Source organism: Bacillus rossius, chromosome 1 (assembly GCF_032445375.1).
Source record: "Bacillus rossius redtenbacheri isolate Brsri chromosome 1, Brsri_v3, whole genome shotgun sequence".
NCBI lineage: Eukaryota > Metazoa > Arthropoda > Insecta > Phasmatodea > Bacillidae > Bacillus > Bacillus rossius.
In genome coordinates this window covers 116,402,371-116,428,475 of record NC_086330.1, presented here as the reverse complement: position 1 = coordinate 116,428,475, position 26,105 = coordinate 116,402,371, and the positions used below count along the sequence as shown (strand labels likewise).

The 26,105-nt window shown below is 37.0% G+C and overlaps 1 protein-coding gene across 3 annotated transcripts in view; it reads right to left on the bottom strand.

Moving 5' to 3' along the window:
- Positions 1–26,105, bottom strand: part of LOC134542857 (uncharacterized) — a 116,435-nt gene that overhangs the window by 63,335 nt on the left and 26,995 nt on the right. The window contains exon 1 of one of the 3 annotated variants that reach the window (XM_063387438.1): positions 14,402–15,214. The exons of the other annotated variants lie outside the window; for them this stretch is intronic. Coding sequence (XP_063243508.1) covers positions 14,402–14,420 — 19 coding nt within the window. The 5' untranslated portion in view covers positions 14,421–15,214. Of the gene's footprint in view, positions 1–14,401; positions 15,215–26,105 lie in introns of those variants that run through there. 3 annotated transcript variants of the gene reach the window in all.

Genomic DNA, 26,105 nt, shown 5'->3' with positions numbered 1-26,105 from the left:
TTATGTTTCAACTTGATGTAAGCTTTTGGATATACGCCATTGCTAAGACATGTATGTCTGCAGAAGAAAACTACAAAAAACACAAATGACAAAAACACATTTTTTTCTTTGTTTGTTGACCATATTCCTGTTGTGGAGTATTGTGTGGTGTTTATATCCTGACAACAGCAATTTTTTGCTTAATTTGTGTTTTTGTCATTTGTGTTTTTTGTAGTTTTCGTCTGCAGACATACATGTTCTTAGCAATGGCGTATGTCCAAAAGCTTACATCAAGTCATGCACTCCCATTGCACAAATCTTTCAAAGATAATATTATGTTTCAACCCTAAAATTTATAAAGAGTCAATAACAGTTTCCAATGCTGAACAATGTGAATTTACTAACAATTCGGAATAAACTCCGTATTCGATTACCGGTATACCAGAAAAACTGTACAGGTAACAATTGAGCACAATATCAGCATTCTGTGTTAACAAGGCTATTTTGTATTCAACAAAAATGGTCGCTTGTCCAGGGTCATCTTAGGCCATGCACGGGCCCTTGGGCACTCAAGAGTTTGGGACCCTTTTCGAAGGTAAAAAAAAGTGAATGAAAACATCATTATGTACTTTTATTTAGTGACTATTGGTTATTATGGTTAACTTAATATAAATCACATATAAGTGAAATGACCACTGTTTTAAGAATTGGACTTAGTTAATAATAATGGTTTCTTCCAGGATTTCTGTTGTGCCAAATCTTCTATTAAGTTTTCAAAGTTTAATTTTTGAAGGATTTCACTTTCTACGCACATGATTGACAAACTAGTAAGTCATTCGTAATACATTTATTCTTTTTAGCTGTGAATATGAGCGCTATTCACTATAATCGGTGAACATTTAGCAAACATCTTTCAGATTCGGGAAAATTTCTTCTATTTGCTTTTATTAGAGTACTAGCTAATGCCCGGCGTGCGTTGCAACGCCTAATGTAATTTTTTAAAATCATTTGTTTGAAGTAGGCACACTAATAAAAAACATTTTTTTTCTCTCTCTAATTCTCTATCACTATCTCTCTACATCTCTATCTCTCTACATCTCTATCTCTCTACATCTCTATCTCTCTACATCTCTATCTCTCTACATCTCTATCTCTCTACATCTCTATATCTCTCACTTAATCTATATACATATATCCATCCTCTTATATACCTACATTTATATATATAGCTCTTTATATATCTACCTATAAAAATATATCTATATATTGTTATCTAAATCGTCTATCCCTATCTCTCTATCTTTAGCTCTCACTCTTCATATCACTCTATATCACTTTATCTCTCTTTTATATTTAACTAGCTGCAGTACATGGCGTTGCCCGAGCTGAACACAGGGAGATAAATTGTCCGCGGGATAAAGAAAAATGGACAGTATGGTGGACATAGAGAAAGGACACACAATTACTGTTTCTATGTCTATGACCTATGATTTTTTGTTTACCCATGGCGATCGGTTAAACGGTTTAGAAGTTGAGGCACTGCAGCGCCACCTAGTGGCGAGTTATAGCAAAATGGATATTGAGAAAATATTCCCCGTGTTTAAATATTCATGTATACTGATTTTTGTGGAGATCGGTTGAACGGTGTAGAAGTTTATACGCTGTAGCGCCAGCGCTGTGAACCGGCAAGTTACAGAAAAAAATGAATAACATGAAAACATTTTCTATTGAAAAACACTCCGATGTGCCAACTTCAATGGCGATCGGTCAAACAGGGTCTGAGTATCAATTTCATACAAACGAACAATTGTTAAAAAAATTATATTTATCCTCTCCTCGGCAAAATATCAGCGGGTATTGAAATGCATCATACTGTTACGACCTATGTGGGGAGAACTGGGTTCGTAAGGGATAGCCCAATTAAGTTTTATTAATTACTAACATTTACATTAATAAGCTAGTTAAATTTGGGGGCTACGGCGGCAGGGGATTGGGGATCAGGATTCAGGATCCATGACCTTTGACGTCATGGTTGACCTTTGACCTCTGATGTCATTTCCTGTCACCATCTTGTATTACGTAATTTCCGGTCACCATCTTGTATTACGTCATTTCCAAGAAATTCCGCCATCTTGGATTCCAGAACTTTCTTCCATATTTGATTACATCACTTCCAAGAATTTCCGCCATTTTGTTTTCTAGAACTTTCTTCCATATTTGATTACGTCATTGCCAAGAACTTCCGCCATTTGGTTTTCTAGAACTTTCTTCCATATTTGATTACGTCATTTTCCAAGAATTTCCGCCATTTTGTTTTCTAGAACTTTCTTCCATATTTGATTGTCATTTCCTAGAACTTTCTTCCATATTCGATTATGTCACCACTAACTATGACGATGGATTGGGGATTCAGATTTAGGATTTTAACATTACCATTATGGAACCACCATTTTTGTATACCTTCAACCATTTTGAATTCTAGAAATTTCTACCATTTTGAATTATAACATTTCCAGTCGCCATTTTTTTGTTTTCTAGAACATGCGACCATCTTGGATTTAATTCTATCATGCTCTTTTATTATTACTTTGTTACCTATGACTCATCATCTTGTAAATTAGATTGTTGATGCTTTAAGAACTTTAAACTTGCATTACTAACTACAGCATATTTAATTCGTGCATAATATTCTAGATTGTTGCAGACATTGATATTTAATAACATAATTTTTACTTTAAAATATTTTTAGGAAGAGACATGGATCAAGCAGCAAAGACGCTAACCACTAGGCTACCAGAATTTTATGTATTTACTATAACATTTTCTTATACAAAATTATAAGCATCAAACCAGTTAAAATAATTAACAAAGGTACTAAAACTATGAAATAACATACATGTTTGGAACACATTTTTATTTAAAAAAAATATATATACACATGTATAAAATTATTATTTCCGATACATATTCTTTTCTAGACGAATATCATCTTAGAGATCTTCTACTTCCTCCCGAAGCCTCCTGAGTTCTTGCAGCACATCACTAATGTCCAAGCTCCATGCTTCTTGCACAGCTATTCTTTCCACTGCAACTTCTTCACGAAAGACACGTACTTCTTCAATAACATTTTGAAGAGTTGGTCCCTCTTCGTCTGCAGGCTCCTCCTCCTCTTGCATGGCCGGCGATTTTAGCGTGTACTCGCTCCATGGCACCAGCGAAAGTTCATTATCTTCATCCGACCAGCGAAATATACAAGTACAAGATGCAGTGGGCGATGGAGGTAGTTGGTCCTCATCCAACATTGAATATATTGCGAATGTTGCTGATCCACTATTCATGATTCGATGACTGTGTTGAATACGACACTGCTACTCCATGTATCCATGTTGATGTCTGAGATCATAATGAAGGTAGCCAAGCATAGGCCGTCTCTATTTATACCGAGAAATATCCATCTCTAGTGATGAACCCGAACAAGTCAAAACCAGCAGCCACTTGTTTACTACTTATCTGTAATGTCGGTTATTGGTATCCATGAATCATGGTGTTTGTCAAAACCAAGCCAGCGAACTATAACTTTATTTCCTTTACGTCTTAAAACTTTTTCCACTAGATAAGTAAGCGGAAACTTTGTAGGATGGATATCTTCGGCATAAAATACACCTCGTATAGGATTTCCTTCCATATCTTCGAGGTAGTACATTCGCGGCTTATAATGTCGAATCTTGATCACTTTGTAAATTTCTGGGCTCCAGTTTGGAGTGTAGCCTGTAACAAATACTCATTTATGCCTGGATATTCTGACAAAGGATCCTACTCCTGCTTTAACTTTACGTGTATCCAGGAGTTTCTAATTTTTACATACTGTTTGAAGTAGAAAATTATCCCTTAACATCCACCGGTCTCAATTTCGTAGTGTGATGTTGTGTGTGATTATACACGTTTATAAGTATAGGTAATATTCCTATCCATCTATCTATCACATGTGACGTTTTGAATGTACCAAAGAAATTATAACCACCAATTAAACACTGAAATATTTAATGCGGAATTGGTTGTTATGAAAACCTGTGACAGCAGAACTCTCAACCTGAACGAATTTTTCAGAATTTTCCAGTGGATTTGCCAAAAATTTTCTTTCGTACAAACCTTGTCTTGACAATAATTACCTACGAACACAAAAAAAAACCATATCGGTCGAGCAGTTCTCAAGTGATGATCTTTCATATAAGCAAACACACACACACACATACTCAATTCTGTTATGTGTGCACTCTCATACACCTAAAACACAAGAACTGCCCCTAAATTATATTAAATACACACATTTGTTGAAACTATACGCGCGCCATGTACGTACAATACAACACTGTTTATCAATAAAATATGTGAAGAAATCAGTCATGGCTTATGGTATGGGACTATGCCAGCACTTGCCTGGGGCGAGTTCAAGAAACCATGGAAACAGAAATAAGGATTTGAACCCAATAAGTGTCAGATCCACTGCACCAGGTCACTCAGAAACCACAACAATGCCTTTTAAAGCAAGAATTATTTTCCACTATGCTAGAGGGAAGAATTTTGTAACTGAAGACTAATAAACACATAGCAGCCGAAGTAACCATCGAAAGGTCATCACACGCCCTTTATAGAACCAAAAACGTGAGGCCAACATGTCTTCACTCATTTAAAACGCATCCATACCTAAATTACTGAACTAAAACAGGTTAATCCTCTTCCCGGTGTAATGGCTATGATGTTTCTTTGCAGGAATTTATTTTGCTGTAGTACACAAGAACACTTTGAACCAGTTTGCAAACGTATAATCAGGTGTTCAGTGTTTACTTTACTGGCCATGTAGAATAATGTTAGATCTTCCTGTTGACATAAAGATTTTTATTCGACTGTTAAATCCAATGTAAAAAGGGAAAGAAGAAAAAAAGGGGGAATGAGAATTTAAGCCTAGATGTGTGAGCCATATTGAAAACACCAGGTTTATAATTTTTGTCGATAAGAAAACACTGAGTGGACTGTGATCATATTGAGAATCGGAATTATAGGTCTGTTGCCTGTTTTTTTTCTGGCTTTACTGTCTCTAGCAAATACCCCATCAGGAATCTTCCAACATATTTGGTTTAAAACTAGCAACACACAACCATAATTTAAAATTCTACTGGAATGTACAAATTTTATGACAAAAAAACCATTCACAGCTAGTTATTGACATCAAGCGGCAATGTTGGCCGCACAAACAACGCTGAAATTATGATATGTCATTAAAAATAACCAGTGTATCTACCAACTTCCAACAGCAAAAATCAGTGACTTTTTGGTGAATTTTTAAAAATTCTTTATGACCTGAAATTTTAAGTACATATTGTGCATTAACTTTTTATTTTACATTAAATTCATTACTGCCACTAAAAACAGTTTATATACTTTTTTTAATTTTGTTTCAATTCCATCTCTATTTCTAATCATTCTCCTTTTTTTCTCTGCGAGTAATTTTTCCTTTTTACACTTCAAGTAACTTGATTTCATGTGCTGCTCTTTTTCTTGCATTTAATGCCTCATCCTGTTCGTTCTTTTTCATTCTTAGGTCGTCTTTATTTCTTGCTGAGGCATTGCGAAATTCCACAATAATTTTTTTTCTTTAATTTGAAGAGCGAGAGCAGAAAGGCTTTCTGAAAAACCAAATGAACCAATACACAAAATAGTTGAATAATATTTATTAATGGCACTGCAATATAACACAATCTGAATTGTAAGTACTCTCACTCTAGTCCAAAACACAATCTAAAGTTAAAATATTCATCTGGAAGTGAAAAGATGAGGTCATGAAGCAGTCTGAGCTACAAGAGATTTCTTTTGAAGATTTTCAACCAAAACATCTTTGTTGAAAGAGAAACTTCTCTCTATTGCTGCATTTCCATGGGGAAAAATTAAGAATCGCTGGAAGAATAGGATTAACTTTTCATGTGCATCTAGAATCACTGCAATGATCAAATTAAAAAGGAACTTTTCAAGGCTTTCCTTTTACCAATTAAAAGTTTTTGCAGCTTTCAACACCTCAGGATGTTCTCAAAACTCTGTAAACTCTCTATGAATAATCTCTTCATCATCAGGTGCCAAATGATTGTGTGAGATAAGTTCCTGAATGGCAACCTTTTCTCTAAGAGCTCTAACTGAGTCTCTGGCCATTAATGAAGAAGACAAGCACATTGAGCCCAACACAATTATCTTTCTCAGAAGTCTTTTCATCATTTTTAGCCAATAAGATAACAGAAATTTCCTGCAGTCAGTCTTAAATTTCAGGGAGTAAAGCTCCTTCGCCTTTTGTAGACAAAGTGGCACCAAAACCAATCTCTATGGAATCAGTATTTCGTGATTCATTATTCATATCCAGACTCTTCAACTGACAAGCATTTGAAACATTCTTCATTTTGCTTAAAAGATCTTCTTCCAATGTTTTATCAAAAGAAACAACTCTTGGTGAATGAAAGGAAGATCTTTTTCTTTGGAAGTTTGTAAGAAATTCTTCTAATCCCTAAGCAGAAAAATGCAATTTAGCTTCAAGAACTGAATTTTCCAACAAAACCCTTTTCACAGTGCCAAGGTTCTGGATGTTGGGAAGGTTTCTCTCAAGCTCTTTGTCTACAAAGTATTTTTTTTCCAAAAATGGAATCACATGTAAGCATCTTTTGATTAGAGATGAGTTTTCAGTCCATTGCACAGCACAGAACATTTTTGGGAAAACTCTGGAACCAGTAATCTGAGAATAAACAGCATGCAGCAATGGATAATTCTTAAACAGTTGATACAAGCACTAATAAACTGATTAAGTTGCCAACCAACCTTTGTATGTGCAGTTTTGTAGGCACCATTAACTAGGTGCAATGAACAAGTACCAACATCCAAAGGTTCCTTTTCAGTATCAAGAATCCTCTTCATGGAACTTTTGATATCAGAAATCAACTTCAGATTTACATTTAGTCCATCAGTAGATAGTTTAATCAAACAATCTAGGGAAAGTTTGGCTTCACCAACACACACTAGCACTTTATCAAGCAAATATACAGCCGTACAACGCTAAAGAAAAGCAGATGTTAAGTAGTGAGTACATGATATACTGTTTTCTGAATTCCAATTTTTATCAACAATATCCATTTGCTGTTTTTAGCAAACATCATTCAGACTTGCATTAACAGATAGTGGGGAAAAAAAATGCTTTCTGCACACTAGAACACAATAATGATGCAAAATGAGGCCCAAGGGCATATGTGACACTATATGCTACTTTGCCCTTTTGTATTTTTATTTTTGAAGCTATAGTACTATCTGGAAACAAGTGGAAAAAAATCCACTGCAGCTGCTCCTGGGCGGGTTGAAGCATGCATACAGATGCAATGAGCAGCCTACACTATCTCTGCTTTGGTTGCACTATCACTAACAAGGAAAGTGGAGAGCTTTTGTTCTTGATGTGTCTCCTGGGATAATACTATAAGATGTATGCTGTGAACTGGGGCTAGGTGCAGGCTGAGATGAATCATAACTTGGCATGCTTGGTGCTCTAGTGGTGGGCCTAAGAGGTACCCTTGTACAAAAAGAGAGCTTTTGCTGCCTGACTTGTGAAATTAAGAAAAAGGCCCTGTTTTTATCTTTCTTTTTCATGGCATTTAATTCTGTTAATTCTAGAGTGAGAAACAACCACAATTTTTTTTCATATCGTACAAAAAGCTGAAAACATATCCTTACCAGATTTTAGCCTCATCTTCCAACCTAAAATCTTGAAAATGACACTTTCATGGCATTTTTATTCCTGATAAAACACTGCAAAATACCCGCTGTAGTTCTACTACAATTTTTAAACGGTTAAAATTTTACGCACAATAAAAATACACAATAAAATAAAAACGTTGATAACACATTGGTTTCGTAAACACACGTCCTTCCGCAATAATTTACTTATTTTTTGCTACTATTGCGTACAAAAATGTTACTGTTAACCTCACAGTCGTCACGTGTCGCACAGGGTCGAACCGCCATGTTGTCAATAATGTTAAGAATGTGAGCAAGGCCACGACATGTGCAGGTGCAGAGCTGGCTGGCGACTGCCGCAACATGATATGCGCCGCGCGCGCCTGGAAGATAACAAGGATTGTCGCTTTCCCCCCTCCTTCCCACCACTCCCCGCGCGGCGCCCTGCCTTTGACATGCAACTGAAGCCAGACAGCTGCAGAATTACTTTAGCCGCCGACACGTGTTTCGAGAGATTTCTGCCGTCGTGTTGGCGCGGAATGACGCGACTGGCCCCACCCGCACTCGTGAGTTTCAGAAATGACGGCTGATATATGAAAAGAGGACGTCGGCCTCAGGAGGGGAGTCGGAGTTCAGAGAGAGAGTTCAGGCAGGAGCCTTCCCGTAGCGGAGCTTCTGGGGCGATAGTGCCGCGGGTGCGGCAGAGTGGCGAAGTCCTTGGGCGAAGGTTCCAGGGCGAAGAGTTCAGTTCCGGGTGTAGTGTCGCGGGCGCGGCGGAGTTCCAAGCGAAGTTCCGAGCGAGGCGTCGAGTGGTATCTCGGCGAAGGCAAGTGCGTCGGCGGCGGCGGAGTGCGGCGACGGAGTCCCGTGGCTGAGATCCAAGAGGGGCGCTGCGGCGAGAGTTGCACCAGAGGTGCGGCCCAGCGAGGTTTGTGGATTGTAAGAAACAAGTGACTGGTGAAGCAACATTTTTAAGTGCAATTGATTATTTGGCAATTTTATAAGATTTAATTGTAAGTGACATAAGTAGTGGCCATCAATAAAACTGTGTGTGTGATAAAAATCTTTCATTGGGCTATTCTTTACGAACCCGCGGTAAATCGCAACAATATAAAGCTTCACTACCCATCATTCCACACGGAACGACACACTTGAATGATGAAACATTTTATATTTACATTTTTTTTGATTACGGTACTTGTTTACATCCATGAAAGTTAGTTTTCGTTTAGAATTTGAAAAAAGAATGAAAATTTTAATATAAAATGAAGCTGTAACATATGATAAAAAATGCAGATGAGCTGCTGACAAGCACCCACAGTTGTAGATTAAAAATTATTTCTCACTCTGTAACAAAAAAAAATAACATGACCAATATGGGTACTTTCGTGACTTATCCGTGACATCCATGACCATGAGTTCAATATCGTGACTGTTTCGTGACTTCCGTGAACGGTAGACACCCTGGTAAAACATACACACACAACATGGGACATGTAAATTACATGACCTGTACAAACTGTCCGAAAAGTGAACCCTTTTTTAATAGGTGTTTCAAAGAATGTTCAGGGTAAATATGTAAATAAAATTTTTAAAAAATAATTATTGATATATTTGTAACTACTCTGTTGCAACATTAACCTGTGTTTGTTTTATTTAATACATCACAATATGCAGATGTTAAAAGTCTGAACATGCATTGCAGTTTCAGTCAAAAAAGGCCCGCCTCATCTTGAGCAAAGTTAAGACTACGTGTCCTCAGATTACTCGGGTTACTTGAGTGAGACACTGATTCAGCTTACAAATTGACGATCTGGTTGTAGAGAGTACCCGTGGCTTGTCGTTATTGTTTGAGAATACCACGACACACCCGCGGGCGGGAAACCCAACACTCACTCGTAGTGCGCATTTCAGAGTGCATACAGGAGTGTTTTCACAGATAGAGTACACGGGATAGCAACTAGGGCGAGTACCAGGATCAAATATACAGGTAGAGTAAATGTGATAGCAACTAGCAACTAGGCCAAGTAACAGGATCGATTATATGGGTACAGTAAACAGAATATCAACTAGACCAAGTAACAGGATCGATTATATGGGTAGAGTAAACGGAATAGCAACTACGCCAAGTAACAGGATCAATTATATGGGTACGGTAAATAGCATAAAAACTATGGAAAGTAACAGAATCGATTGTATGAGTAAAGTAAATGGGACAACAAGTAAGGCAAGTAACAGGATCGATTATACAGGTAGAGAAAACAGGATAGCAACTAGGACAAGCCCGTTTACACGAGTAAATGCTCCTTTACGACCTAACGAATCGGTTTGGTTTCGACCAAGGAGCATGTAAGAAGATCTGGAGTGGAAATGTGTAGGGCGAGAGCGAAGCCAGCCCGTTGCGAAGAAAGGTTGAAAAGAAAGAGGAAGAGAGCGTATTTCTACTGCAAACACAGCCCCAGCCCACTTGTCCTTGAGGTTTGAGTGGCGCTGGTGTGCTGCTACAATGGTGATTTCCTGTAGCGCATATGGCTGTACAAATCGATGGAATTCCAAGCCGGATGGCGTTGCTTTTCACGGGTAATAATGATTTTTTTTTTTCATTTGTTAACTAAATTAATTCCCAAAACTTTTGAAGCATCAGAAAAAAGTGGCAAATGTTTTAAACAGAAGTAACTAATCTTCGAACTTTTCGACAAACCTAAGAAAACTAATTAACAAAGAGAAGTTGTTTCAGTTGTAAGTACAATTCTTTACTTTTTTCATAGATTTACAAAACGTGACGATCAAAGACAGCTCTGGGAAAAAGCGATAAAGCGGAAAAATTGGACTGCGTCTCCGAACCATGCATTGTGTAGAGTGCATTTTGAAGACAAATGGGTCTTAAGAAGCGAAAATCGAACTCGATTAAAGGATGGTATGGTGTTCGGTATATGAAGGTTTCCCTCAAAGTAACGGTTTCACAATGCTTTTAAGATATTAGTTACATCCCAACATAAGTTTAAAACATTTCTCTTAAGAGTGTGCTTCGTAGCATTAAAAGATGTGCCTTAATTATTTTGCAAATTTATCATTGTTATGGTGACGAGGTCAGGGGTTTTCGTATTTTTTTTATAAATATAGTACAGTATTAGAAACTACGTTAAGAACTGTTATTTTATTCACACAGAGAAAAGAAATACAAAATGCTAAAATTTGGCGTCTGTCTTTTTATATACTATATTATGTGTGTGTTGTAACATGTATAAAAATGTTAAAAATATTCAACAATATTTGGTAATTATATATATTTAAAAACTTTTATGTACGCGTCTTGAAACTACGTGAAAGGTTTTCAGTCTATAAAGGCCTATTCTATGATTTTTTACAATTATTAATTCTTATGCAAACAATTAATAAAATTGAAAGTTTCTTACATTGTCAGTATATGCATAGCATTACAGTTATTCCAAACAATTCTCTACCAGTGTTTACCTAAGGTTTGCATGTTACGTTGGTTGAGTAAGTAGACTGGAACATGAACATGTTATTGAAAAGACTTCTAACTTCTACTAATACACGTATATTACAAGAGGTTTGTAATAGATTAAATGAGGTAAGTAAGAATTCGTTTTCATAAACGATGTGTATGAAATTATAAATTTTGAGACGTATAATAACAAAAAGAAGTGCGTTCCGAAGACATGTGTCGGTAGTGTTACCCACTGAAACATTATTCCCACTTCAACTCTCTGTAAAAATAAAAGTATGGGGTTGAATGCGTCAAGAGGGGTATATAAATAAAATTTGAGGCTTCTTCCTTATTTCATACGCTGGTGTCCCCCACTTATAATTGCAAACCAAAATTTTTCCTCGATGTTGTAATTTACTCTGCGTATTCACAAAAACTTTTGGCAGTAAATAGGTATTTAATTTTTAAAAATGAAAGTATTCATGTTTCGAAAAAAATATTAAAGCGGTGTGGGGAAAAATGTTTACAGATACTCCAGTAAAATTTTCAGTTTGATTGTTTTTATAGTTTTGGAGCTTTTGCGAGTTTAGTTTGGAGGATTTTTCGGCCGCGCGAAGCAAGTTTGGCTCGTTTTCGTTTTCTTCCAGCGTAGGAAGCAGGGAACAAACGCCGATACCCGGCTTCACCTCGCATCCTCTGCTAGCCTTCCCTTGTCCTCTCCAGATGTATTACTGTATATTAGCTCCATGGTTTCGACACGAGTGGAGAGCATCAATGGAAATGACTGTGCATGGAAGGAAGAGAGAGAAAGAGAGCGATACACGCGGCAAAGCACGATAACAGTACGCGGGAAGCAGCTGCTTCGTGCAACAAACTGTGGACGTCCTTTGATAAGGACCCGAGAAAACTTCAAATGCGTCGCACCAATCTTCGAGCATGTTCCGAAATGTCTGCGGCACTTGCGAGTGCCAAACTGTTTCGGAGAAATTGAGATGGAATGTAGTATTATAATATTTCCTCCGTGCTCACACTGAGGGGGGAAATTATTTTAAGACTGATGCAAAATATTTTGTCAAATATTTTGTGGTGGCAAGAATTTTTTTTCCCGTTCACAACGCTTCTTACTAATGACCATAAAATTGTCATCAAGTTAAATACTTACAGGATATTTTATGCCGGCCACAACACTTTCTATTTTAGTGCATGATACTAAGATAATGGTACAGTATGTACCTAATTTGTTGCATATGTATATTGCAGTTCCTCAATGTCTCACTTTGTTTTACGAATGCCTTTGGATGTGTAAAATGTAAATATTACACTGATTCAAGTACAAATGACTCGTTCCATAGCCATATGGTACCTACCATAATCAAAGGCTCAACGGAAAGAATAAATAAATAACGTGAGCTTCGTCACTGAATACGGCCAAGAGTATAATTATTTCTTATGAGCTGTAATTCATTAAGTTCGGAATCCATTGGGAGCTGCGAATACCTAAAAACTGTTCATACATACACATGTGTGTGTTAATGTGAGCTTTATTGTGTAAAGGTCCTAGACGGATGTACGCAACTTCGTAAAACCCGAAGAATTATTCAAGCCCAATACTTTAAGAAAGCTACAAGAACTTATCAAACGGCTAACGCTTGAATCGGTACAGTGAATCTTCAGCTACAAAATATTTGTTGTGTTTCAGACGATTCTAGTGTCAAGGGGTGAATTGCAAGTGGATTTTTGTGGTACTGCCATTAAATTGTAAATTATATGCCTACCTAGTATGATATAATCCAATAAACTGAGCCATGTATTTAATATTATAGCAATACGATAAACCAATAAAATGCATTCATATATATTTGTTTGAAGCACAGTTTGTATAATCCAGTAATCTGTAATTTAAAACAAAATTTCCTCTGTCGAATCTTGAACCACGTTCTTTTAGCTTGTTAACCGCGCGCTATAACCACTGCGCCACGCTACGAAACATAACAGAAGATTGTAAGGAGAATATGTATTATAATTTTCGTAAACAAGTATATTTAGGTTTAAGAAAAATTGAAATTATTCTTTACTATGACTATTTTGTTCACCAAATATATTCCAGGATAGATTCACTATCATAAAGTTTCATTTGGTACACCAATATGTTTGGCACGTCCCCAAATTTTAATGAAAGTGACTACATGTGGGCTTATGTTCACACACGTTGAGTCCACCATCTTTCTGTGAAAATTTAGTTGCATGGTGCGTGCGCATAGTAAAAATTCACTCTCATCATTTTTCCATAACGAGTCTAAAGTATAGCGTTATATATATACACATACATACACACACACCTATACACACATACACACACACACTGGGTCTCATCGAAACCACGTGAGTTAATCGAATATGGGCATCTCTAACTAGTTGCCAAGAGAGTTGGTTAAAAAAAAAAAGGATACAAACATCAACGTTCAAAAAAAAACTCAATATAAGTTGAAAGACGTCTCACAAGATACGGAGGAAACAAGATTACTTCATATTCAGTCCAGACAGTGGGAAAAGGGGAAGTTTTTAAGCGTGAAACTGGGAATGTGTCTAAAAAGGCTCTTTATGAAAAAAATATTCTGGAATACTCAACCCACTCCAAAGAAAAAGTTTGAAATTAGTTTATTTTTAATTAGCACGCCAATTGTCAGAGTTTAATGAATTCGCCGTTTTAAAACTCCTAACCGGTCAGTTGCGTTATGAGAAAACGCTAATGGCGGAAATGACTAATAACACCATATATTTAAGGAAGTGCAAGCCGCAGCCTCACACAGCCCAACCCATCTTGATTTATTCAGAACTAAACTAAGAATTTCAACCAGTTTATGCGTAGCTAATACAAAGTATTTTTTTTTTAACTAAACATGAGTAATAAACAGAAAACATTTAAGTTAGAGTTTTTTTTAAGTTGTCGACTTTAAAATGTGAAAACTAAGGGAGTAACTAGCTACAGTTCATGCATTTACCAGACAGAGAAAATTAATTACTCAGTGATGAGTTGAGAAGTGTGAACCACGGTGATTTAAAACAATACATGCAACAACAGTGCTGGTACGCCAAACATGCTGTACAGAAAGAAAGTGAGATACACAGCAGGTGCGAACACAGGGACGAGAGAGACGGGGTGAATACAGCACGCGAGAGAGGAGTAGTTTACAGAAGAGCAAGGCCGTTTACCTGGCTCCATCCAGAACATTACCCAAACCAAACGGCAGCCATCTCGCGCACGGCTTGTAAAACAAAAGAGCACAAAATACTGTCCTTACTGGTGGTCTCGCAACTTGGCAGGCAATTGTTACAGCTAACATACATGACTGCAAACATCAACATTATACTGTCCAAAGGGGAGCAAACGGCATTCGAGGTTTTCACAAGTAATACACATACATTTACATACGACAAGAAAAAATAACTGGATTATAAATTTCAGCACATGCTGAAATTTTTCACAACCATCGTAATGCTTATCCAGATATACCTAGTTATACCATCATCCATTTTCTCTCATACTGGCTTATAGTGGGAGGGAAAGGGGGCGAGGGATACAATATTGCAAATTCTTTAGCTATAACTGGGTTTGATAAAACTTTTGCCAATGTTTTTGTGTTTAAGGGCCACCTAATTATTATTATTATTTTGATATTTTTGATATAAAAGTGTATTTTTGTTTTGTTTAGAACACACGTAAAGTTTTCAACTCCAGTCCATTTTATTCGCTATCTAAGTTTTGGTATGCACATGCACTACGTACCATTTTATACTACAGAGCATAATGCGAAAAAAAAGAGAGAATAACATTACTTATTTGCTGCCTTATATTACGTTACGTGTGTGGTTTATTGACCTTATATTTTTATATTATCATAAGTCTTAATAGTCGTACGCAAAGAAGGCTGAACTGACCTGAATGTAGTTCTTTTTACGGTTAATAATATTTTTACAAAAAAGATGTGACGAAGACATTTTGTATCTTTATTGCGCAAAACTGATGTAAAACTTAAACCTTTAAAAAAATTCATGGAAATTCTAAACGCAAAAAAAGTAGTTTTTATGCGTTTTTCAGGTTTGTGAACTTAACAAAAATTAATTAAAACTGTAAAAAAAAACTGCAATAATATTTTTAACTTGTTTACAATTTTTTTGTCTGCGATGCAATTAAAACTTCCAGATATTTTTAGGGATAAGGATTGGCGTGGTTTTTTATGATTGAAAGAGATGTAGAGGGGGGGGGGGACTACTGAAGTCCTGCGCACGCCTATGGCTGTGATGCACGCGCCTAATTATCCACCAGTGCGTTATTTGTCACACTAGTTGTTTTTAGCACTGGTAATTCGCGAGCAGATCGTGTGAATTCGTGATAGCTGTTTATAACATACCATCAAGGAGAAAATCTCAGAACTAAAGTATATGACACACTGCTACATATAAAATATTAAAACACAAAACCATATTCGAAAAAGTACAAGCAACCTGTTAACAAGCAAAAATGGTTATTAAATATTTCTTATAATTCCATTCACAATTTACTTGCTGCTGACTTCAAGCCTGAATTTCTTCGCTAGGTGACAATTCAACATAGTTCTTCAGGGTGCTGCAGCACACGCAGGCTGGTTCAAGGCAAAATAACGCTGATCTCGCTATGAACGCTTTATCCAAAACGAATAAATACATAGGGGTCGAGTAGCAGAGGTACCGAATCGCTTGGAAATTTTCAACACCCAGAACCTAAACAATAAACATTATACAATACTCCGTACTTCTGAACAGTGGGGGGCAATTCAGCATTCACAGTACAGGAACCATTATAGCTGCTGATCAATACTTCAGATAATTTACGTATAGTTTGACAGTGCATATATTGTAAAATATATCTTTCTAGGAAAAACATAGGAAATTTATATATATATATGTATAGGCCTAATATGATATAAAGTATGTATTTAAAACTTTATACGTATATTACCACTCGGCTAAAATTTATTTAGCTTCAAAATACGATACGTTATTATAATGAAATACAGTAATATAATATATTTATATATTTTATATAATATATATTATATATTATAAAAATATAATAAATTTTCCCTGAACAAAACTTAACATTTCCCAAGCAAATTTATTTTTCGTAATTTATAAATTACCCAATTTTCTAAAATAAATAAAACCCAGCTTTAATAATCCCATAGTTATCTCTATACTTTCTTCTTTCAAACAGAACCTTGCGTACGTCATTTAATAGCGTGTATGACTAAGCACTAAAACACCATTCTGAGAAAAAAATGCTTTCACTCTGGGCGATGGTACACTGTAGCATTACATTTCCCCCTCAAATTATCATCACTGGGGAATCTTCATGACTTCAGCAGGATTTAAAGTAGATTTCCCGACTCTCCCTGACAAAGTCTAACTTCCGTGATGTTCCACAACGTGGACACCCCGGCAGAAGTTAGTGGCCAATCCCCGCGCTGGCTAATCCGAGGAACTCTACTCGCCGGCGACAACGCTCGAGGAAACAAGCCGCCAAAACTTAGATACGCAGAGAAGCCGAGATTAGCGTCACGCGGTTACGCAACCAGAGGTCAGGGCGACACGGTCCGCTGATTGCAGCCGACTCCGCGTCGTGTAACATCAGTGATTTGGGGGCTCGGCTCAAACCACCAGTGACGGACACAGGAGTTTATTTCGGGAGGAAATTCGAAAAAAAATATTCAAAAACATTACGTCAAAAAGAGGTTTAGACATATTATCATTCTCAACAAGCATCACTGCCTTTGTGGTGTGAGATTCCAGATGTAAAAGCTCACCTTGCATCAAACAAAATAACATACTGCCTTCCACGAGATCTCGCAAATTTTTTTCTTCACTTCAGAGGAGGAGGGGAGGTTTATATACTTCCTATACCCCTTGAATCCCCCACTGCAAACCATCACGTGATCGGCCATCTCGCGCCAGAAGCAAAGACTATGGCCTGATGCACGATTCTGCTCTTCGATCTGCGATCCAAAGATCTTAGCCCAAGAATGATCTTTGGATCATTCCCTCCAACGTCGCACCAACACATACTGGGACTACACGATCTTCGCTCGCGTGAACAAATAATGTTCATACATTTTCCATCTGCGGCAACCAGAAGAAGCAGTGTCGAATAAATGTTAGTGTATTATTTACAAAATTTCAAATAATATTTAATACACGTTACTTATTCTTGTGTAACAACCTCTTCTCACACGAAATACCCATGACTTAATTGTTTGAAATTATGGTTATTTTATTTTAATGTTTTAATATTATGAGTTTCTGGCGATCAAGAGTCGCTCATTTCTGCGAACGGAACTTGTAACGACAACGAAGTCCAACAGGTTATCATTGGGTCGATAAGTAGTTCATTTACAATTTGCGACAACATGCAGCAGCAGTGTCGAAGAAATGTTAGGTGTATTCCTATTGGGGGGATGGGACGATACGAAGTCGCTACAATCGATTGTGTCTCGGCGAGCGAATTGTCACAATATAGCAGCACATATCGTCGCCGCCTCATCTTTAGAATTTTAATACCGACTTAAAACACATACTGGTATTTAAAAGTTAATACAAAACGAACCTGTATGAAATATGAAGAGAGTTTGAATATATAAAAAATCTTCCATTTAATATGGAAAATAATCATGACGAAATAAAATATTAATTCGTCTAAAGAAATCGTTCACTCTTTTCGCAATGTGTAAATCCCATGGTGGTACATCCTAACTTATAATCTCGTCTCCTGCGATACATGGCAGCAAACAGAGCGTAACAAACAAGTGTTTATTAATCGCCACTAAAGTGGCAATAGAGAAGCGAGAAAAGTACGCCCAGTCTTCAAATTTACTCGCTGCATTGGAGCGAGCGGCGATTCAGCGAGTTGGTTTCATATGCGAGTAGCAAGTAAACTCGTTCCACGTAAATGATGTTTAAGGCTCGGTCTCACGGGAATTTTCCTGTTAATTTATTCCGATAGATCTCTCGAATTTTTTGTTGGGCCAGAAAACTTTTCACTGAGTATTTGCTAAAAGTCATTTTCGAGCTGTAAGAGGTCACGCATGAACACTTGCGTGATATTTAACCGATATTATATTACTAGGAAGTTGTAAGGCACCTAGGCACCCGTTGAAAAAAGATGAATTAAACAAATACTTGAATTTAATATACACTAAATATTTATTAAAATTCAATTTTATATTGAGTAATTGAACATTATTTCTTATATAGGCCTATATATATAATACAAAAAAGCAATCTGTCAAAAAATCTTTTGGGCATACAAACATACACACACATAAAAAAAACAATGCTAACGATTTTTTTAATAAATGTATGAATTTCAAAGATGTACGCATATTTAAAAAATAAACACAAAGATTATCGAAAGGGCATAAGTACAAAATTAAAAATATCATCAAAATAATCTCAGTGATGCAAACTTGGATTTCAAAAGAAAAGAAAAAACAGTTTTTCGTTTAGAGCTAAACTTTCTGAGACTGTAAGCCTTTTAAGTAATTACAAGCATAGTTATTCGTAAAGCACCTAAGGCTCCAATTGAGAAATGATGAATAAAACAAACACTTTAATTTAATAACTAAGGCGTGTTCCACTTATGTAGCTGTATTTCAAATGTATATCTATTGTTACATTTCCATTTTTCTATTTGACACGTATCATGATATGCTTGTCTCCAAGGTATGCATATCTCTTTGGCGTTTCAGAGTCAGTGAGTCGTGATTAGCGTAACTATATACAGGATAGAACATAGCAATGGCGATAAAATGAAATAATCAGCATTCCGCGTGAGAGGAGCCTTAAGGAGAGGCGCCAACACCTCCGACCGGTGCCCAAGTTAGGAGATACCTCGGTGCTCCGGCAGCAGTTGGCTCCCCTTACAGCTTGAGCCCGTCCTGGGAGGCAGCCTTTCTTGGAACAGCATCAAAATGAAAGTCGGAAGGTCGTGTGTTTAATTAGGAGCATGGCTGCGTGACACAGAAAATGAATCCGGCCAGCTCGTTAGTTGGTGGCGACAATTCCCGATACGGTACATCGTTAAAATGATTTTCACAAATTTACAAAAAAGCACCGGTAGCAAATTATAAAGTAATTTTCTTAAATTTTCGGGAACCTGAACTCAAATATTTTTTTAAAAAATCTTCAAAAACATGTTAGGTCTACAGCAAAAACACTTTCTGTCCATCCTGTTTTCAACAGAACTCGAATTCCAAGTCTGAATGAATCCAACAGTTTCTTGTTTATGAATATTCGTTTATTTGGGAAGCATTCTTCAGTGAAAGGTTCACAAATTTATTGTAATTCCTAACCGCGCAGAGCACACTGCATCTTTAACTACAACCAAGCAAAGAAACTAATAAAAACCTAACACCCCAGTACCCAACAACTGATGAATACACGTTCGGTTTCTTGTAAGCGTTAACAGCAGTAGTATAGGATAGGGCATACTGGCGCACGGCTTCTGGCTGAGGAGCCGAGGAGCCGGTGTCCGCCATATTGGATTGTGACGTCACGGCGGCCATCTTGGATGGTTGTGACCTTGACCTTTGACCTTGACCTTGACCCCGGCGGCCATTTTGGATCCGCCATCTTGGATCCGCCATCTTGGATGCATCGTAACAGGACACAACGTAACGTGACACAACGTAACGGGACACAACGTAACGGGACAAGTAGATCACGGAGGCCATCTTGGATCCGACAAATTTAAATCGAGCGCCCCACTCATTATGATGAAATTTTCATCTCTGTCGCCATATTGATTTTTTTATGTTCCACTGGAGGCCGCCATCTTGGATACCGACGACTCTGTTTCAGCTGTTTGTTCCTAGATAGCGCCAGCGTCGCTTTTGATTTTTTTTTATGTTCCACTGGAGGCCGCCATCTTGGATACCGACGACTCTGTTTCAGCTGTTTGTTCCTAGATAGCGCCAGCGTCGCTCTTGATTTTTTTTCTGTTCCACTGGAGGCCGCCATCTTGGATACAGTCGACTTTGTTTCAGTTGTTTGTTCCTAGATAGCACCATCGTCGCTCTTGATTTTTTTTCTGTTCCACTGGAGGTCGCCATCTTGGATACCGACAACTTTGTTTCCGTCGTTTGTTCCTAGAGAGCGACAGCGTCGCTCTGTCTCATCACATAAGGTCGATGTTCCATTACCTACCAGAGCTATTATGATCCTTATCGACATATTAAATTTATTTTTTTATGAAAAATATATTGGAAGCGCTGTGATTCGAACCATCACAGCTCTGATCTCTAGGTTGGAAAACATACGCCTTTAACCGCTCGGCTATCGAGACATTTACCAGACTGAAAATTAAATAAGGTATATAAAAAAAATAACATGCATATTTGGACTTGTAATTTTTTTAATTTAAAGTAATAATAGCACCACCTGTTCGAGACAGAACCACCATCTTGTATTAAGACGTAACTGTTGCAATTATCGTTATGGTCGCCATCTTGAAAATCCGTAATTCTTATGTTAGAAAATCGGGAAAAATTTCAAAAATCATTAAAAAAATTAATCAACCTAATTAAATAATAAAAAAATCCTTAAAACCACCGTTGCACTTTTCGTGACGACCGCCATCTTGAAATCACCCGCTGACGATCATCATCTTGTTTTCGACCGCTAGAGTGTGCTGATACCATGTTAGTATAAGTATCTAGTCACCACACATTTGTCCTTGACCTTGAACTTTGTCCTTGACCTTGAACTTTGACCTTGAACTTGACCTTGAAATTTGCCCTTGACCTTGAAATTTGACCTTGACCTTGAAATTTGACTTTGTCCTTTAAATTTGACTTTGTCCTTGTCGTCCATCACGGATCCGTCATTTTATGTTCAGTATATGCTACCAGGAGCTACCACCTGTCGGAGTACACCATCTTGTGTGTGTACTTGTATTATAGAGTACATTTCCATCTGGATGATTTTATTCTAACCCGCAACAGTGCAGTAATCATTTATTACCGAGGTGCCCCCGCCATCTTGAAATTCGGCAGCCATCTTGAAATCATGTAATAATGTAGCTAGAAAAGCGGAAAAAAATCCAAAATTCATCAAAAAAATCACTCATTAACTTACATATCGATTTTATCCGCTCCAGTCCTTGGTTCGATCCCTGAATGATGCAATAATGTTTAATTTTATGAAAAAAATAATAATAATTTCAATAAACCATGTTCAAAATTCTTAAGAGACTTTAAATCCTCTACTACCATCATCCTATCCGACATCAAGACCATCATCTTGGAATTTTCGTAATAATTAAACTAAAAATTCAGGAAAAAGTTAAAAATTTATAAAATAAATTTGCAAACAATATACTGATTAATTAGGTCGTCTAGGGTCCTTGGCACGATTCTGGACGAAGCTAAAATAAATTTAATTTAAATACCAGAAAAGCGTTCGGTTAGAGAAATAAAACACCACAAAGTCTTTTACAAACATAATATTTATTACACAATTTCTATCCTACTACAGAATCACTTGCGAAAGCCAGCAAACTTATAAACATTTAGCTTTGCATAGACGTGCAACGACTACTTCTTAGCTCCAAATGCTCCAGCAGCTTTAAATGCTCCAACAGCCTCCAAATGCTCCAACAGCCTCCAAATGGCTCCAACAGCTCCAAATGCTCCAACTACCTTTTCTTTCAACAGCTCCAATGATATTGGGCTACAATGCTACGAGTCTAAGAAACTACGAGGCTACAAGGCTACGAGTCTAAAAGGATCTAGCTGGTTCCGAGTTATACATGGCTGAGAGACTGCATGACTAAAAGACCGCATGACTACGAAACTACATGTCTATGAAGCTACATGGATACAAGTCTACTCGGCTCCAACACGCAATGTACACACAGTACACACAGGAAACTGAACGTACACACAGTACACACAGGAAACGGAACGTACACACAGTACACACAGGAAATCGGAACGTAAACACAGGAAACGGAACGTACACACAGTACACACAGGAGACGGAACGTACACACAGGAAACGGAACGTACACACAGTACACACAGGAAACGTAACGTACACACAGGAAAACGAAATGTACAAACAGGAAAACGAAATGTACAAACAGGAAAACGAAATGTACAAACAGGAAAACGAAATGTACACACAGGAAAACGAAATGTACACACAGGAAAACGAAATGTACAAACAGGAAAACGAAATGTACAAACAGGAAAACGAAATGTACAAACAGGAAAACGAAATGTACACACAGTAAAACGAAATGTACAAACAGGAAAACGAAATGTACAAACAGGAAAACGAAATGTACAAACAGGGAAACGAAATGTACAAACAGGAAAACGAAATGTACACACAGGAAAACGGAATGTACACACAGGAAATCGGAACGTACACACAGTACACACAGGAAACGGAATGATCACACATACAGTAGAGGAAACACAGGTTTATTTGGAAATCAGGATACAAGAAATAAATCGTACTTTTTTAAAATATAAATAATTCATTTTATTTTTCATTAGTACACACATGACAGTTAATCAAATGATTATTGTATGTAGCCAGCGTTCCGAAGTTCTTTAAGTATGGTCGATACTTCCACGATATGCGAGTAGTTCCCTCTACGAACAGATGCCACCATCACTCTTAGCCGGACAACCAATATTTTTGGATCTTTCCATGATGTGGAATCAATCTCTTCTGCCACCATCTTCATTGTATGTTTATTATAAATATTATGATCTCTGGTGTCTTCCGTTTTAACACCATCCTCACGGTTACTTTCATCATCTAGCCAGCGATCATCACAAGCTTGATCAGATTTATTTATTATAACACGACGTTTCCATCGCTTCGGTCTCAGGGCACCACCACATTCTTCGATCTTGTCAGCTTTAGGTTCTGCATCACAGTCTATGCCTTGTAAACAGCCTCAGAGTCACTGTAGCAATCACCGTAGAAGACAACGTCTTCACCCAGATTACTGCAAGAACTCAATATCGTTGATGTCGAAGTGTCTTCATCGTCTGTATGCTTCCTTTTCAGGAGTCCACCATTTATACAAAGTATGGAGGATCTGCTAAATATAGGCTTGAATGTATTCTCACTTTTCACAGTGTTGATACCTTCATTAGTTTCAGTCTTCCCGATACCATCAACATCCTTCAATATTTTTTTCTCGTCACGATCGGCGTGCTAAGGCTTCCATCTTTTCTATATTAATAATATTATTTGTCTTAAAATCTCCGCGTCCATGTCACTATCACATATGTAAATCATCATCATAGCTGTCATCAATATTATCATGAGTTGCATCAATATCACTCATTTTATGATATCGTTTCCACATTTCAGTTGTCAGAGATGTACCACAATCTATGATCTTGTGAGCTCCATTCTCATTTTCTGTAAAAGCCTATCAGTCCAGTTTTATTATTTAATCCTTCAACCCATCATCACAAACTCAATTAAATCATCTTAGTATATAGAAAAAAAATCATCAAAGTTCCTTTCATTTAATCATAGGAACCGCATCATCCTTTCCACCTATAGTTTAGTTTCTTGAGCCCAAGAGTCTTTCATTATATATACCATGCAGTGTTCTTCAAGAGATGTGGTATACTAACAGTTCTACATACAAAACCATCCTATCAATAATTTGTTTACACATAAAAAAAACCTTCACGCTATTTTTTCGTGTTTTACTAAATTATCTCTTCGTCTAAAATAATTACCACACATAGTAATTTCTACAAAGGACACTTTGTCCAAGTCATTTTAACCATCATCTGTCTGAAAACAACCATGTCCCATCTATATCACAAAGTAAACGAGGGTTAGTGGAGATAGGTCAAACAAGTGCTAGTCACTCATAGGGTAAGAACCATGTGTTCGATACATATCTCAGTCAATGTAGCATCTATGTATTTTTCTTACCTCATGTAGAAAAATATCTTACAATGCATACGAATTTAAACTTATTCACGTGCGACCAGTCAAAAGTACATAAATTCAAGCACGTCAACCTCAAAAAAAAAAAAATTCTCAAGGATAGAGACAGAGACTACACGATCGAGACACGCCTACCGTCACCCGCAAATGAACATTGACCCCTCGCGCGGGAGTTGCAAGCTAGCAGAATACTGCGGCAGTCATATTTTTGCTCAAGACATGCATACATCACGTCGCTAGCCTTCCAACCCATTTCACGTAAAACTCCAGTGAAATCGTAATCCAGCATACGTAAAGTACTTGCTGGAACCACTTCAAAGTATACATCACTGAACCAGAGCAGAAAATCAGCCTACGAATGTATATCTTGCTACCTACAAAAATAAATGTAAAGCACATATACGAGAGGAGTCGATTCCTACATACCATACTCAATACTCTGATAATTATAAGCAGCAAAATATTTTAAATCAAGACCTTAGCCAGTATACATTCATTTTCCCATGTTGTAAAAATTCATGTTAGTAATCAGCAACGGAGTGAGTTACTTGGACGAAGAACAGCTTTCCAAGTATCCAGAATCTTACTGATACAGACCATCCAGTGCACCAGCATACCCCGAAGTGTGGTCAATTGATAAACATTCTTTAATTTTTTAATATCACCTCCGTAGTGTACACCAATATATGACAGGTTACGATTTAAGACCATAAATTTCCCACAAGTCTATTAGTTTTATTTCGGGGAGTAATAAATTATTTCTCAAACATAATAAATCAAGTTCCTATCAGATTTGCTCTAATGTTACGGTATTACCTGTACCAGCACATTACCAAAACCTCTCCCATAAAAATCTTAAGAATGCAGATGACATACACAGTCAAAAATAATTTTAACAAAAAAAAAACAGTCTTCAGCATTATTGATAAAAAAAGAATACACACAAACAAGTCAAAACGGACATTTCAAATCCAACCTAAATTACGTGACACATGTAGTTTATTGAATTAAGATAAACGATGCAGGTTAGGGAAAAATATATAAAAAATTCTTTAATTCTATAATTTATTTAAAATGTTACATTTATACACATTAAAATCTGACACTGTATATATTTTTTACATTTCTCAGTCCATGCGACATTCAACATTATTAAAATAAATTATTATAGTTCGTATTAAGAGTGAAAAAATACAAATAATTCATACAGATCACGTTACATCAGATCAGGAGTGTAACACCTTAGAGGGCCAGAAATTATGCTAGAAACCCGTCTTTACAAAATTTATAATGTTTTTTCAAGTAAAATTTTCGTGTAACCTGTACACCGCACTTCTCACACAGAAATTTTACACGGTCAAGATTTCTTCTGCAGCCATGCCTTTCATGGATGCGTGTACTTCGTACTCGTTCAAAACGTTTACCACAGTAGCGGCACTGATAGAGATACTCATCACAATTACCATCGCTTCCCCGATGTACAACTTGCAAATTAACTTTGCTTTTACAATACCTAATCAAATTACTTTTGTTTGTGAAATGTACACCACATGGCTCACACGGAAATTTCAACGATTAACGTTTCTTCTACAGACATGATTTTCATGTCTTCTTGCATGTTGTCGGTATTTAAAACTTTTGCTACAGTACGTACACAGATGTCTCGTCGTTAGACCGTTAGTCACCGACGGCTCGGAAAGTATATTACTTTCAATGTGCACTGCTGTTGTAGGCGACGAAGTCCCGTATGTTGCATGAGCTGGAGATTTCCCAGTCGACATTAACAGATCATCTGTACTGGATGCCAAAGAATCTGAAGTATACACGACTGATGCAGAAGCTGGGAATTGCTCACAAAATGTTTTATTTACGAAATGCGGTGTATTTGCAGGTA